The sequence below is a fragment of the Entelurus aequoreus genome, linkage group LG10 (assembly GCF_033978785.1).
Source record: "Entelurus aequoreus isolate RoL-2023_Sb linkage group LG10, RoL_Eaeq_v1.1, whole genome shotgun sequence".
NCBI classification, from domain to species: domain Eukaryota; kingdom Metazoa; phylum Chordata; class Actinopteri; order Syngnathiformes; family Syngnathidae; genus Entelurus; species Entelurus aequoreus.
In genome coordinates, this window is record NC_084740.1 from 61,197,865 (window position 1) to 61,212,035 (window position 14,171).

The window sequence follows — 14,171 nt, forward strand, 5'->3', positions numbered from 1 at the left end:
TTCAACACTATGCTTTTTTTTTAAGAGCTCGACACAAAATGGATGTCAACACGCTTTTAATGACAATTTTAAAAAAATACTTGCAGTGCGTTGGGAGTTTTACCGGATTTTGTATTTTGTAGAAATGCAGAATTTGTATTCCTGCTGTAGGACCACTTGCATTTAGAGGAGGAGCTACACTCTCATGTTTAGATAGCAGGCTAACACATTAATAACGCAACTTGTAGTTTGTTATGATCATGTTTTCATCGTCAAAGATGTTTGTTAATGTATTCTGTGATATTTCTACCTAAATAAATATTCTGTACATTATATTATATAAAATTCCAGTGAGGGTTGGACTCCGCCAAGGCTGCCCTTTGTCACCGATTCTGTTCATAACTTTTATGGACAGAATTTCTAGGCGCAGTCAGGGCGTTGAGGGGATCCGGTTTGGTGGCTGCAGGATTAGGTCTCTGCTTTTTGCAGATGATGTGGTCCTGTTGGCTTCATCTGGCCAGGATCTTCAGCTCTCGCTGGATCGGTTCGCAGCCGAGTGTGAAGCGACTGGGATGGGAATCAGCACCTCCAAGTCCGAGTCCATGGTTCTCGCCCGGAAAAGGGTGGAGTGCCGTCTCCGGGTTGGGGAGGAGATCTTGCCCCAAGTGGAGGAGTTCAAGTACCTCGGAGTCTTGTTCACGAGTGAGGGAAGAGTGGATGGTGAGATCGACAGGCGGATCGGTGCGGCGTCTTCAGTAATGCGGACGCTGTATCGATCCGTTGTGGTGAAGAAGGAGCTGAGCCGGAAGGCAAAGTTCTCAATTTACCGGTCGATATACGTTCCAATCCTCACCTATGGTCATGAGCTTTGGGTTATGACCGAAAGGACAAGATCACGGGTACAAGCCGCCCAAATGAGTTTCCTCCGCCGGGTGGTGGGTCTCTCCCTTAAAGATAGGGTGAGAAGCTCTGCCATCCAGGAGGAACTCAAACTAAAGCCGCTGCTCCTCCACATCGAGAGGAGCCAGATGAGATGGTTCGGGCCTACGGTGGTGCTTCGGGCACGTCCGTTCGGTAGGAGGCCACGGGGAAGACCCAGGACACGTTGGGAAGACTATCTCTCCCGGCTGGCCTGGAAATGCCTCGGGATCCCCCGGGAGGAGCTAGGACGAAGTGGCTGGGGAGAGGGAAGTTTGGGCTTCCCTGCTTAGGCTGCTGCCCCCGCCACCCCACCTCGGATAAGCGGAAGAAGATGGATGGATGTATGGATGGATGGATACATTATATTTCGTACAAGTTAATTATATTTGTTTTGTTGCATGACCATTTTAATAAATGTAATATTCAGCCTGTTAAAGGCCTACTGAAAGCCACTATTAGCGACCACACAGTCTGATATTTTATATATCAATGATGAAATCTTAACTTATAAAGTGACATTTTAAATTTCCCGCGAAACTTCCGGTTGAAAACGTCTATGTATGATGACGTATGCGCGTGACGTCAATGGTTGAAATGGAAGTATTCAGACACATTGTATCTCAATACAAACAGCTCTGTTTTCATCGCAAAATTCCACAGTATTCTGGACATCTGTGTTGGTGAATCTTTTGCAATTTGTTTAATGAACAATGAAGACTGCAAAGAAGAAAGCTGTAGGTGGGATCGGTGTATTAGCGGCTGGCTGTAGCAACACTACCAGGAGGACTTTGAGCTGGATAGCAGACGCGCTATCCGACGCTAGTCGCAGACTGCATCGATGATCGGGTGAAGTCCTTCGCCGTGCCGTCGATCGCTGGAACGCAGGTGAGCACGGGTGTTGATGAGCAGATGAGGGCTGGCTGGTGTAGGTGGAGAGATAATGTTTTTATCATAGCTCTGATGAGGTCCCATAGCTAAGTTAGCTTCAATGGCGTTGTTAGCAACAGCATTGCTAGGCTTCGACAGGCGGCACAGCATTAACCGTGTAGTTACAGGTCCATGGTTTGGTTCGGTGTCTCCTGATAGTAGCATTGTTGATCTGCTGTCTATCCTTCCAGTCAGGGGCTTATTTCTTTTGTTTCTATCTGCATTTAAGCACGATGCTATCACGTTAGCTCCGTAGCTAAAGTGCTTCGCCGATGTATTGTCGTGGAGATAAAAGTCACTGTCATACTTGCCAACCCTCCCGTTTTTAGCGGGAGAATCCCGTTATTCAGCGCCTCTCCCGATAACCTCCCGGCAGAGATTTTCTCCCGACAAACTCCCGGTATTCAGCCGGAGCTGGAGGCCACGCCCCCTCCAGCTCAATGCGGACCTGAGACTGAGTCACGTCCGCTTTCCCACGATATATAAATACGCTTGCAAGTTCCAAAACGAATGGAAACAAGAATTTCAGTTCATCCAGGACAGTTGGAAGGGGAAGGTGTATGTTGCCTGTAAATATGTAGAACAGACTTCTCCATTGAACACGGTGGCCGAAATGATTTCTCAGTCATGAACGGAGAAGTTAAACAGGACAATACTGCCATCTAATGGATAGATAATTCAAGTATTTCTTTTATGTAAATAAAATAAATATATATATATAGCTAGAATTCACTGAAAGTCAAGTATTTCATACACATATATATATATATATATATATATATATATATATATATATATATATATATATATATATATATATATATATATATATATATATATATATATATATATATATATATATATATATATATATATATATATATATATATACATATATATACATACATATATATATATATATATATATATATATATATATGAAATACTCGAGTTGGTGAATTCTAGCGGTAAATAACCACGCCCCCCCCCCCCCCCCTACCCCCACCTCCCGATATTGGAGGTCTCAAGGTTGGCAAGTATGGTCACTGTGAATGTCCATTTCGTGTTCTCGACTCTCATTTTCAAGAGGATATAGTATCCTCTTGAGTATATCATATATATATATATATATATATATATATGAAATACTCGAGTTGGTGAATTCTAGCGGTAAATAACCACGCCCCCCCCCCCCCCTACCCCCACCTCCCGATATTGGAGGTCTCAAGGTTGGCAAGTATGGTCACTGTGAATGTCCATTTCGTGTTCTCGACTCTCATTTTCAAGAGGATATAGTATCCGAGGTGGTTTAAAATACAAATCCGTGATCCACAATAGAAAAAGGAGAGAGTACATAGTTCTGTGAGGTCCGGTTGCTAAGTTGCTAAATTAGCCTTAGCGTCATTAGCAACAGCATAGTTAAGCCTTACCAGGCTGAGAATTTTTAACCGTGTAGTTATATGTACATGGTTTAATAGCATTGTTGGTCTTCTGTCTATCCTTCCAGTCAGGGGTTTATTTATTTTGTTTCTATCTTCATTTGAGAACGATGCTATCACGCTAGCTCAGTAGCTAAGTGTGTCACCGATGTATTGTCTTGGAGATAAAAGTCACTTTAAATGTCCATTTCGCGTTCTCGACTCTCATTTTCAAGAGGATATAGTATCCGAGGTGGTTTGAAATACAAATCCGTGATCCACAATAGAAAAAGGAGAGTGTGGAATCCAATGAGCCAGCTTGTACCTAAGTTACGGTCAGAGCGAGAAAAGATACGTCCATTACTGCCTCTCAAGTCCTTCACTGTAACGTTCCTCATCTACGAATCTTTCATCCTCGCTCAAATTAATGGGGTAATCGTCACTTTCTCGGTCCGAATCTCTCTCGCTCCATTGTAAACAACGGGGAATTGTGAGGAATACTAGCTTCTGTGACGTCACGCTACTTCCGGTACAGGCAAGGCTTTTTTTTATCAGCGAGCAAAAGTTGCGAACTTTATCGTCGATTTTCTCTACTAAATCCTTTCAGCAAAAATATGGCAATATCGCGAAATGATCAAATATGACACATAGAATGGATCTGCTATTCCCGTTTAAATAAAAAAAAATCATTTCAGTAGGCCTCTAAGTTACGGTCAGAGCGAAAAAAGTTACGTCCTGCACTGCACTCTAGTCCTTCACTCTGACGTACCTCATCCACAAATTTTTCATCCTGGCTCAAATTAATGAGGTAATCGTCGCTTTCTCGGTCCGAATCGTTCTCGCTGCTGGTGTAAACAATGGGGAAATGTGAGGAGCTCTTCAACCTGCGACGTCACGCTACTTCCGGTACAGGCAAGGCTTTTTTTATCAGCGACCAAAAGTTGCGAACTTTATCGTCGATGTTCTTTACTAAGTCCTTTCAGCAAAAATATGGCAATATCGCGAAATGATCAAGTATGACACATAGAATGGATCTGCTATCCCCGTTTAAATAAAAAAAAATCATTTCAGTAGGCCTTTAAACATTCTGTAAATGCGGACTATCAATCAGAACATGTTGTCAAAGAATATACTGCAGCGATGGGAATATTGTGTTGTGAACTGTAAATGGTGGGAGCGAGGAAGGAGAAGAGAAAGTGTTGGGGGAGTCGTCATGTATGTGTGTGTCGCTCGCCAGCAGCGTTCCCTCTGACGATGTCGTCTCACGGCGATTGAAGTTCAAATTGTCTTGTCCTGAAGACGACTTGCCATGACTTTGGACCTGAGACTTCTCTTTTCTCGCTTGTGGCTCCGCGGTAACTGTACGCCATTACATTTTCTTCAGCTACAGAACGGGCCGAGGGTGAAAAACGTGTGGAAACAATAAACCGCCGTCAAAAGACCTTATAGTTAACGTGTTATTACATGAAAATGGCCCCCGCATGCTTTGATTTTCAGTGCGGCCCTCAGTGGAAAAGGTTTGTTCAGCCCTGCTCCGATTGTTCCAGTGGTACCAGACGTGCGGGGAATGATGGCACAGACCTCCGTGACTAAGCTAGTCCTTCCTGACAGATCTCTCCATGGCCCAAGTTTTTCAGGGGCCAAGCGGGAGCAATGGAACCATGAAGAAGCGGCAGAGATGAATCATGTGGAGGTGAGGGGATGAAGATGTCTCGTCCTTCCGTCTGCTATCCAGACACTCCATCCCAGACTTCCGCCTGCTCTGAAGGCCAGCAGCTGGCGATGCAGCCATCAAGGAGATCTTGACACCTTCCCTGAAGCGCTAAGACCCTGTTGACAGGGCTGCCAAAAAATGGGCCTCAGTGGTTGTAATATACTTTTCCACCACTTGTGGCAGTCATGACAATATCAACCCGTAGAGAAGTTTTTTAAGCGCAAAAATTATGACTAAAGTGGTGGAGCCGTATTGTCCATTGTTTATTTTATTTATTTCGTCACCGATTCTGTTCATAAGTTTTATAGACAGAATTTCTAGGTGCAGTCAGGGTGTTGAGGGGATCCAGTTTGGTGGCTGCAGGATTACGTCTCTGCTGTTTGCAGATGATGTGGTCCTGATGGCTTCATCTGGCCAGGATCTTCAGCTCTCACCGGATCAGTTTGCAGCCGAGTGTGAAGTAATTTGGATGGGAATCAGCACCTCCAAGTCCGAGTCCATGGTTCTCGCCCGGAAAAGGGTGGAGTGCCATCTCCGGGTTGGGGAGGAGACCATGCCCCATGTGGAGGAGTTCAAGTACCTCTGAGTCTTGTTCACGAGTGAGGGAAGAGTGGATCGGTGCGGCGTCTTCAGTAATGCGGACGCTGTATCGATCCGTTGTGGCATAGAACGAGATGAGCCGGAAGGCAAAGCTCTCAATTTACCGGTCGATCTACGTTCCCATCCTCACCTATGGTCATGAGCTTTGGGTTATGACCGAAAGGACAAGATCACGGGTACAAGCGGCCCAAATGAGCTTCCTCCGCCGGGTGGCGGGTCTCTCCCTTAGAGATAGGGTGAGAAGCTCTGCCATCCGGGAGGGGCTCAAAGTAAAGCCGCTGCTCCTCCACATGGAGAGGAGCCAGATGAGGTGGTTGGGGTATCTGCTGAGGATGCCACCCGAACACCTCCCCGTGTTTAGGGCACGTCCGACCGGTAGATGGCCACGGGGAAGACCCAGGACACGTTGGGAAGACTATGTCTCCCGGCTGGCCTGGGAACACCTCGGGATCCCCCGGGAGGAGCTGGACGAAGTGGCTGGGGAGAGCTCAGACCTCGGATAAGCGGAAGAAGATGGATGGATGGATGGATGGCTTTTATTTTATAGACAGTTCAGATAAAAGGGGGGTGGCATACATGTGTGTGTATCTGTATAGTAGTCCATGGGTGCGTGTGTGTCCATAAGCCTGTGAGTGCCTCATTCCGCAGATTTGGTTGCTATGGAGGTGTCCAACAAAGTCGACAACGTCTCAGGGGTCCTTCAGAATCAGAATCAGAAATACTTTAATAATCCCCGAGGATGCTCTCACCGGGGTGTGTCCATCATGACCTTGCCAAGGTTACTGCAGAGGGAGTGGGATTGTTCATAAGGGCTGTTTTGGTCAGATGCCTTCTAATGGATTGTCTGCTCTAGTTTTTGGGGGTTTTTTTGCCTTGCAGAGCGGAAAGCTTCTCCGATAAGTTGACCAGTTTGCGATTTAGTTTAAAGTTGATAGACTTCGTGCCCAAATCTCTGCCCATCCCATCAATCCTTTGTGGCAGATTTAGGGTACCTTCAATGGCTGCCAGCGCCAAAGTGTCGATACACCCACTCCAATCAGCCGATGTCTTGGTATCATGACACCGAATTGGTAGATTTTTTTATCGTCCTTGATGGAAAAAACAGACAGGCACACACAACCCTCCACTTTTCCCAAGAGTCCATCTTGTATCTAGCAGCAAAAGTTCTGTCAGCACAAGCAGGTTCCTTCGAACTGGAACTTCTCGTGGAGAAGATCTTGTTGAGAGGGCAGTTGATCCGCTTTATGTTTAGATTTTGAAGAGCAGTGCAAAGAAGACCAAAAAAAGTAACAGGAGAAATAAATGAGAGGAAAAGTAAGCGTCTGCCTTGGTTGAGAGACAAAATGGAAATTTTAAAAAGTATTCCTGGTGATATTAGTGTAGTTTCTTTGTGTAGTAATTATGTTCTTTAGTTTGATTGTTCTCTGTTTGCTTCTCTTAAGTGTAGGAAGTTGTTTTGTTGTTTTACATTCACGCTAGCAGTTAGCATGGCGTACTGTCACACTGTCGGACTACTACCTGGATCTACTACTGACCTACTTCTGTGTCTACTTGATACCATCTGACTACTACCTGGATCTACTACTGACCTACTTCTGTGTCCACTTGATGCCATCTGACTACTACCTGGATCTACTACTGACCTACTTCTGTTTCTACTTGATACCATCTGACTACTACCTGGATCTACTACTGACCTACTTCTGTTTCTACTTGATACCATCTGACTACTACCTGGATCTACTACTGACTTACTTCTGTGTCCACCTGATACCATCTGACTACTACCTGGATCTACTACTGACCTACTTCTGTGTCCACTTGATACCATCTGACTACTACCTGGATCTACTACTGACCTACTTCTGTTTCTACTTGATACCATCTGACTACTACCTGGATCTACTACTGACCTACTTCTGTGTCTACTTGATACCATCTGACTACTACCTGGATCTACTACTGACCTACTTCTGTGTCTACTTGATACCATCTGACTACATCCTGGATCTACTACTGACCTACTTCTGTGTCTACCTGAAACCATCTGACTACTACATGGATCTACTACTGACCTACTTCTGTGTCTACTTGATACCATCTGACTACTACCTGGATCTACTACTGACCTACTTCTGTGTCTACTTGATACCATCTGACTACTACCTGGATCTACTACTGACCTACTTCTGTGTGTACTTGATACCATCTGACCTTCTCTAAAACTTGACTTCCAATGCCATCGTAGGAACACAACTCCTCCTTACTCAAAACTTCTTGTCCTAAACTGCAAGATTCCAGTTGGTCTGAGGAGGCCAGAGCTAAAGTTTGTCAACCTACTCCAGACATCATTCAAACATTGAACATCTGATCGGCACATTTCAGACCATGGTACCAAGAACATGCTCATGTATTATGAGGAACTGTTCCAGCTGACGAGGAAATATTCTAGTTCTTAGAGAACTATTCATCTAGTTGATGAAGAACTATTCAATTTCAGGAACAACTACTCTAGTTCATGAAGATCTATTCTTCTAGTTGATGAAGGACTATTCTAGTTGATGAAGACTCACAGAGCGGCGATGCCCCAGTGGGCGCCCGACTTCTTGCCCGCCTCGATGAAGAGAGACAGGCCGATGAGGCTGATGGTGGGAGCGATGGCCAACGGTCCGATGTACTTCAGAACCAAACCCACCAGGCCCGTCAAGCCCAGCAGGATCTGAACCAAGGAGGACACCAAGATGGCTCCTTGGATCTGGGAAGAACACAGGACATTCCAGCATCAACACAGCGATAAATAACGTTCCACTGGTGCAAATTGAGGTGGAACAATGAGAGCAGTTTTAAACCACAATAGTCAGAGACTTGTCTGGGCGTGTGCCCCCCTGTAGGGATGGTCCAATACCAAGATTGACCAAAATGTAGTGCGATACTTGTTGATACTTTCAGAAATCAAGCAATTTCTTTTAATATTGGCTACATTTTAGTTTTGATACATGAAACATCAGAGCCATGATCTGTCACCTGATGCTCCTCCCCTCCTGACCACCGCAGCCCTCCAGTCCCTTTACGCAGCGATCTCCTCACGTTTCACTCTTCCCATCTCTTCGGCTTTGGCTCCACACACGCTCCGCGGCCCCTGTGACTTTGCCACGGTGTCATTGTGTAGAGTACGGTTTCCTCTCACTCCTTAAGTGCGCTTCTTCTGTTCCCTTACTCCTTAAGTGTGCTCCCTTGTTGGAGTGGCCCTCGTACTACAAATGTGGGTACTGATCCACTTCAAACTAGATCAGTCCTAACTAAGTCCGAGCGAACCGAAGTGTTGAAGTCTAAGGTTTCCTTAGACGGCCTGAATCGTCCACTTGTGATCTGTTTAGTCCGCTTGTGGTCTGTACAGTCCACTTGTGATCTGAACAGAGGTGGGTAGAGTAGCCAGAAATTGTACTCAAGTAAGAGTACTGTTACTTTAGAGATGTATTACTCAAGTAAAAGTAAGGAGTAGTCACCCAAATATTTACTTGAGTAAAAGTAAAAAGTATGTTGTGAAAAAACTACTCAAGTACTGAGTAACTGATGAGTAACCTGTTCCTTTAATGATGACGGCAACAAATAATGCACAAAAACATAAAAATAGCAATGAGCAAATTCAGAGCCAGGAATATCTCTTAAGCAACTAAAACAATAATATATATTAAATAATAATACATTAACATAAAAAAAATTAAGGCAAATTGAGCCAAAATAACTTAACAGCACCATTGGCTCAGTAGGCAGATATTACAAAGGAAAATAACAAGTTAGCCTTTACGCAAACCATAAACTGATAGGTGTGGGCTGCACCTGGGAACACACTGATTGGTGTTTCTATGCATGCGTGAGTGTGTGTGCGCGACTGTGTGTGTGGGTGTGTGTGTGTGTGTGTGTGTGTGTGTGTGTGTGTGTGTGTGTGTGTGTGTGTGTGTGTGTGTGTGTGTGTCTATGAGGCTGCAGTGCGTTAATAAATGTCCCCACACGATGTACATTTGACAGTGATTCATAGCAGGGAAGCTAACATCAGCCTACGGCGACAGCCAAAATATCTACTAACGTTACTTACCGCCATGTGCTTCCTCAAATTTGACGTTGAGTTCATGTAAGCTTAAGTTTGTTAATCATGTGACCGCCTGGCTCGGTTTGATTGGTGAAACGGAATCAAACGTCACCAGTGACTGCATTTGATCGGTGAAACGGAGTCAAACGTCACCAGTGACTGCATTTGATTGGTGAAACGGAGTCAAACGTCACCAGTGACTGCATTTGATTGGTGAAACGGAGTCAAACGTCACCAGTGACTGCATTTGATTGGTGAAACGGAGTCAAACGTCACCAGTGACTGCATTTGATTGGTGAAACGGAGTCAAACGTCACCAGTGACTGCATTTGATTGGTGAAACGGAGTCAAACGTCACCAGTGACTGCATTTGATTGGTGAAACGGAGTCAAACGTCACCAGTGACTGCATTTGATTGGTGAAACGGAGTCAAACGTCACCAGTGACTGCATTTGATCGGTGAAACGGAGTCAAACATCACCAGTGACTGCATTTGATCGGTGAAACGGAGTCAAACGTCACCAGTGACTGCATTTGATTGGTGAAACGGAGTCAAACATCACCAGTGACCGCATTTGATCGGTGAAACGGAGTCAAACGTCACCAGTGACCGCATTTGATTGGTGAAACGGAGTCAAACGTCACCAGTGACCGCATTTGATTGGTGAAACGGAGTCAAACGTCACCAGTGACCGCATTTGATTGGTGAAACGGAGTCAAACGTCACCAGTGACCGCATTTGATTGGTGAAACAGAGTCAAACGTCACCAGTGACTGCATTTGATCGGTGAAACGGAGTCAAACGTCACCAGTGACTGCATTTGATCGGTGAAACGGAGTCAAACGTCACCAGTGACTGCATTTGATCGGTGAAACGGAGTCAAACGTCACCAGTGACCGCATTTGATTGGTGAAACGGAGTCAAACGTCACCAGTGACCGCATTTGATTGGTGAAACGGAGTCAAACGTCACCAGTGACCGCATTTGATTGGTGAAACGGAGTCAAACGTCACCAGTGACTGCATTTGATTGGTGAAACGGAGTCAAACGTCACCAGTGACTGCATCTGATTGGTGAAACGGAGTCAAACGTCACCAGTGACTGCATTTGATTGGTGAAACGGAGTCAAACGTCACCAGTGACTGCATTTGATTGGTGAAACGGAGCCAAACGTCACCAGTGACTGCATTTGATTGGTGAAACGGAGTCAAACGTCACCAGTGACTGCATTTGATTGGTGAAACGCAGGCATGTGATAGATCCTACTTTGAAGGTCTGTCTGACAAAGCAAAACAAACAAAGCGTGCATTAACAGATGGATAAAAATCAGTAGCGAGTAGCGAGCTGAATGTAGATAAAGTAGCGTTTCTTCTCTATAAATATACTCAAGTAAAAGTAAAAGTATGTTGCATTAAAACAACTCTTAGTAGTACAATTTATCCCAAAAGTTACTCAAGTAGATGTAACGGAGTACATGTAGCGCGTTACTACCCACCTCTGGATCTGTATAGTCCGCTTGTGATCTGTTTAGTCCGCTTGTGATCTGTATAGTCCACTTGTGATCTGTATAGTCCGCTTGTGATCTGTATAGTCCGCTTGTGATCTGTATAGTCCACTTGTGATCTGTATAGTCCGCTTGTGATCTGTATACAAGACTACTAAGGACAGGCAGTTTGGGAAGTGCCAAATTAGCCTTGATTGACTTAGCTAGCACTGTGGTGTGTTCAGTGACCCTCTGAAAACACGGACTCGGAGGCTCTGGTGCGACTTTGATTGGATTATCATAATTATATGCTTCAAATTTATTTGGATTATTGAATTATATTATGATTATAATTATATGCTTCAACTTTATTTGGATTATTTAATTATATTATGATTATAATTATATGCTTCAACTTTATTTGGATTATTTAATTATATTATGATTATAATTATATGCTTCAAATGTATTTGGATTATTTTCAGATATATTCAATACTTACTTGCACTTCATTCACTTCATATGATAGCATATTTCATATTTTTAGGTTTGTTTTGTTGGAAAATATTTTTTATTACACCATAACCTGCAGATTTAATGTTTTATGACATTAGATTTATGACATTTTATTGTGGCGGTCCCCAAATGAAGCACTTGTCAAACAATATTCAACACGGAATGAAGCACTTTGTGTTCCCTGGTGAATAAAAAGTGAAAAATAAAATAACGTTTATGATGCGGTAACTCCCAAATGTTGTCTGGTTGCAGTTTATATAGCGACTGTTGGAAGAGAAGAACTTGCTCCATTCCAGGATTTGTCTATGTCAATAGAAGTCGTCTGTTCCGGGGTCAAACCGCGGCCGACTTCAAAGCTGCGATAAGTAAGCATGTAGGCGGACAGGACACAAACCTTACCTCGCGCATTCGCGACATCCACACCTCGTCGCCGTCGTCGCCCCCCAGAGGGCTGGTGCTGTTCTGCAGGGGCGTGGACGAGGCGGTAGGCCCCCGGGGGCCCGGACACTGCCACCTGGGCAGGGACAGAATGGCGATGGTGGGGGTGATGAAGCTGAACGTCCCGCCCTGGAGGATCGGCAGCCTGCAATAAAGTGAAAGGTCAGAGGTCACCGGATGTGTACTGAGGTGGGTTGAAAGGTCAAAGGTTACTGCATGTGTCCTGAGGACCAAGGTTTGTCTCACTGGCTGATTTATTGTCTTGGGAACTAAACATCGTCACATTTGAAACAATCAACACGTCCGTGTCACTTTTTCACCAGCAATAAAAACAGTATTTAAACAAAACACCATATTGTTATACACTGTAGATGTAGATGTATTCTTCAGAAGCAATAAAACAGTATTTCATAAAAATAAACTTTTATTATGCACTGTAGATGTAGATTGTATTGAATATTTGTGTTTTCTTAAGGAGCAATGTAACACTTTTTTTTTTTTTTTAAACACCATGTTATTATACACTGTTAAACTTCAGGTTTAAAAATATATAGTTTTCTCTAGCAGCAATTTAAACAGTATTTCATTTTCTAAAAAGCACCATGTCAATGTTTATACATTGTAGATGTAGATTTGATTAAATATGCGTGTTTTCTTAAGGAGCAATATACAAATATTTCATAAAAACAGTAGCTCATAAAAACACCACGTTATTATACACTGTAGATGCAGATTGTATTGAATATGTGTGTTTTCTTAAGGAGCAATGAAACACTTTTTTACACACCATGTTATTATACACTGTAGATGTAGTTTTTAAAAATATATAGTTTTCTCTAGCAGCAATTTAAACAGTATTTCATTTTTACAAAAGCACCATGTTATTATACATTGTAGATTTGATTAAATATGCGTGTTTTCTTAAGGAGCAATATAAAAATATTTCATAAAAACAGTTTCTCATAAAAACACCACGTTATTATACACTGTAGATGCAGATTGTATTGAATATGTGTGTTTTCTTAAGGAGCAATGTAACACTTTTTTTTTTTTAAACACCATGTTATTATACACTGTTAAACTTCAGGTTTAAAAATATATAGTTTTCTCTAGCAGCAATTTAAACAGTATTTCATTTTCTAAAAAGCACCATGTTATTATACATTGTAGATGTAGATTTGATTAAATATGCGTGTTTTCTTAAGGAGCAATATACAAATATTTCATAAAAACAGTAGCTCATAAAAACACCACGTTATTATACACTGTAGATGCAGATTGTATTGAATATGTGTGTTTTCTTAAGGAGCAATGAAACACTTTTTTAAACACCATGTTATTATACACTGTAGATGTAGTTTTTAAAAATATATTTTTCTCTAGCAGCAATTTAAACAGTATTTCATCTTTACAAAAGCACCATGTTATTATACATTGTAGATTTGATTAAATATGCGTGTTTTCTTAAGGAGCAATATAAAAATATTTCATAAAAACAGTTTCTCGTAAAAACACCACGTTATTATACACTGTAGATGCAGATTGTATTGAATATTTGTGTTTTCTTAAGGAGCAATGTAACACTTTTTTTTTCAAACACCATGTTATTATACACTGTAGATGTAGATTTAAAAATATATAGTTTTCTCTAGCAGCAATTTAAACAGTATTTCATTTTTAAAAATGCACCATGTTATTATACATTGTAGATGTAGATTTTATTAAATATGCGTATTTTCTTAAGGACACTTTTTTTTTTAAACACCATGTTATTATACACTGTAGATGTAGTTTTTAAAAATATATTGTTTTCTCTAGCAGCAATTTAAACAGTATTTCATTTTTTAAAAAGCACCATGTTATTATACATTGTAGATTTGATTAAATATGCGTGTTTTCTAAAAGAGCAATATAAAAATATTTCATAAAAACAGTATCTCATAAAAACACCACGTTATTATACACTGTAGATGCAGATTGTATTGAATATGTGTGTTTTCTTAAGGAGCAATGAAAGACTTTTTTTTTAAAACACCATGTTATTATACACTGTAGATGTAGATTTAAAAATATATAGTTTTCTC

General features: G+C 42.2%; 1 protein-coding gene across 1 annotated transcript in view; it reads right to left on the bottom strand.

Annotated features, from left to right (window-relative positions):
• Positions 1–14,171, bottom strand: part of si:dkey-106n21.1 (solute carrier family 23 member 1) — a 168,942-nt gene that overhangs the window by 93,195 nt on the left and 61,576 nt on the right. The window contains exons 4-5 of the mRNA XM_062061907.1: positions 12,049–12,232; positions 8,133–8,314 (exon numbers count right to left, since the gene is read on the bottom strand). Of these exons, the coding sequence (XP_061917891.1) occupies positions 8,133–8,314; positions 12,049–12,232 (366 nt within the window). The remainder of the gene's footprint in view (positions 1–8,132; positions 8,315–12,048; positions 12,233–14,171) is intronic.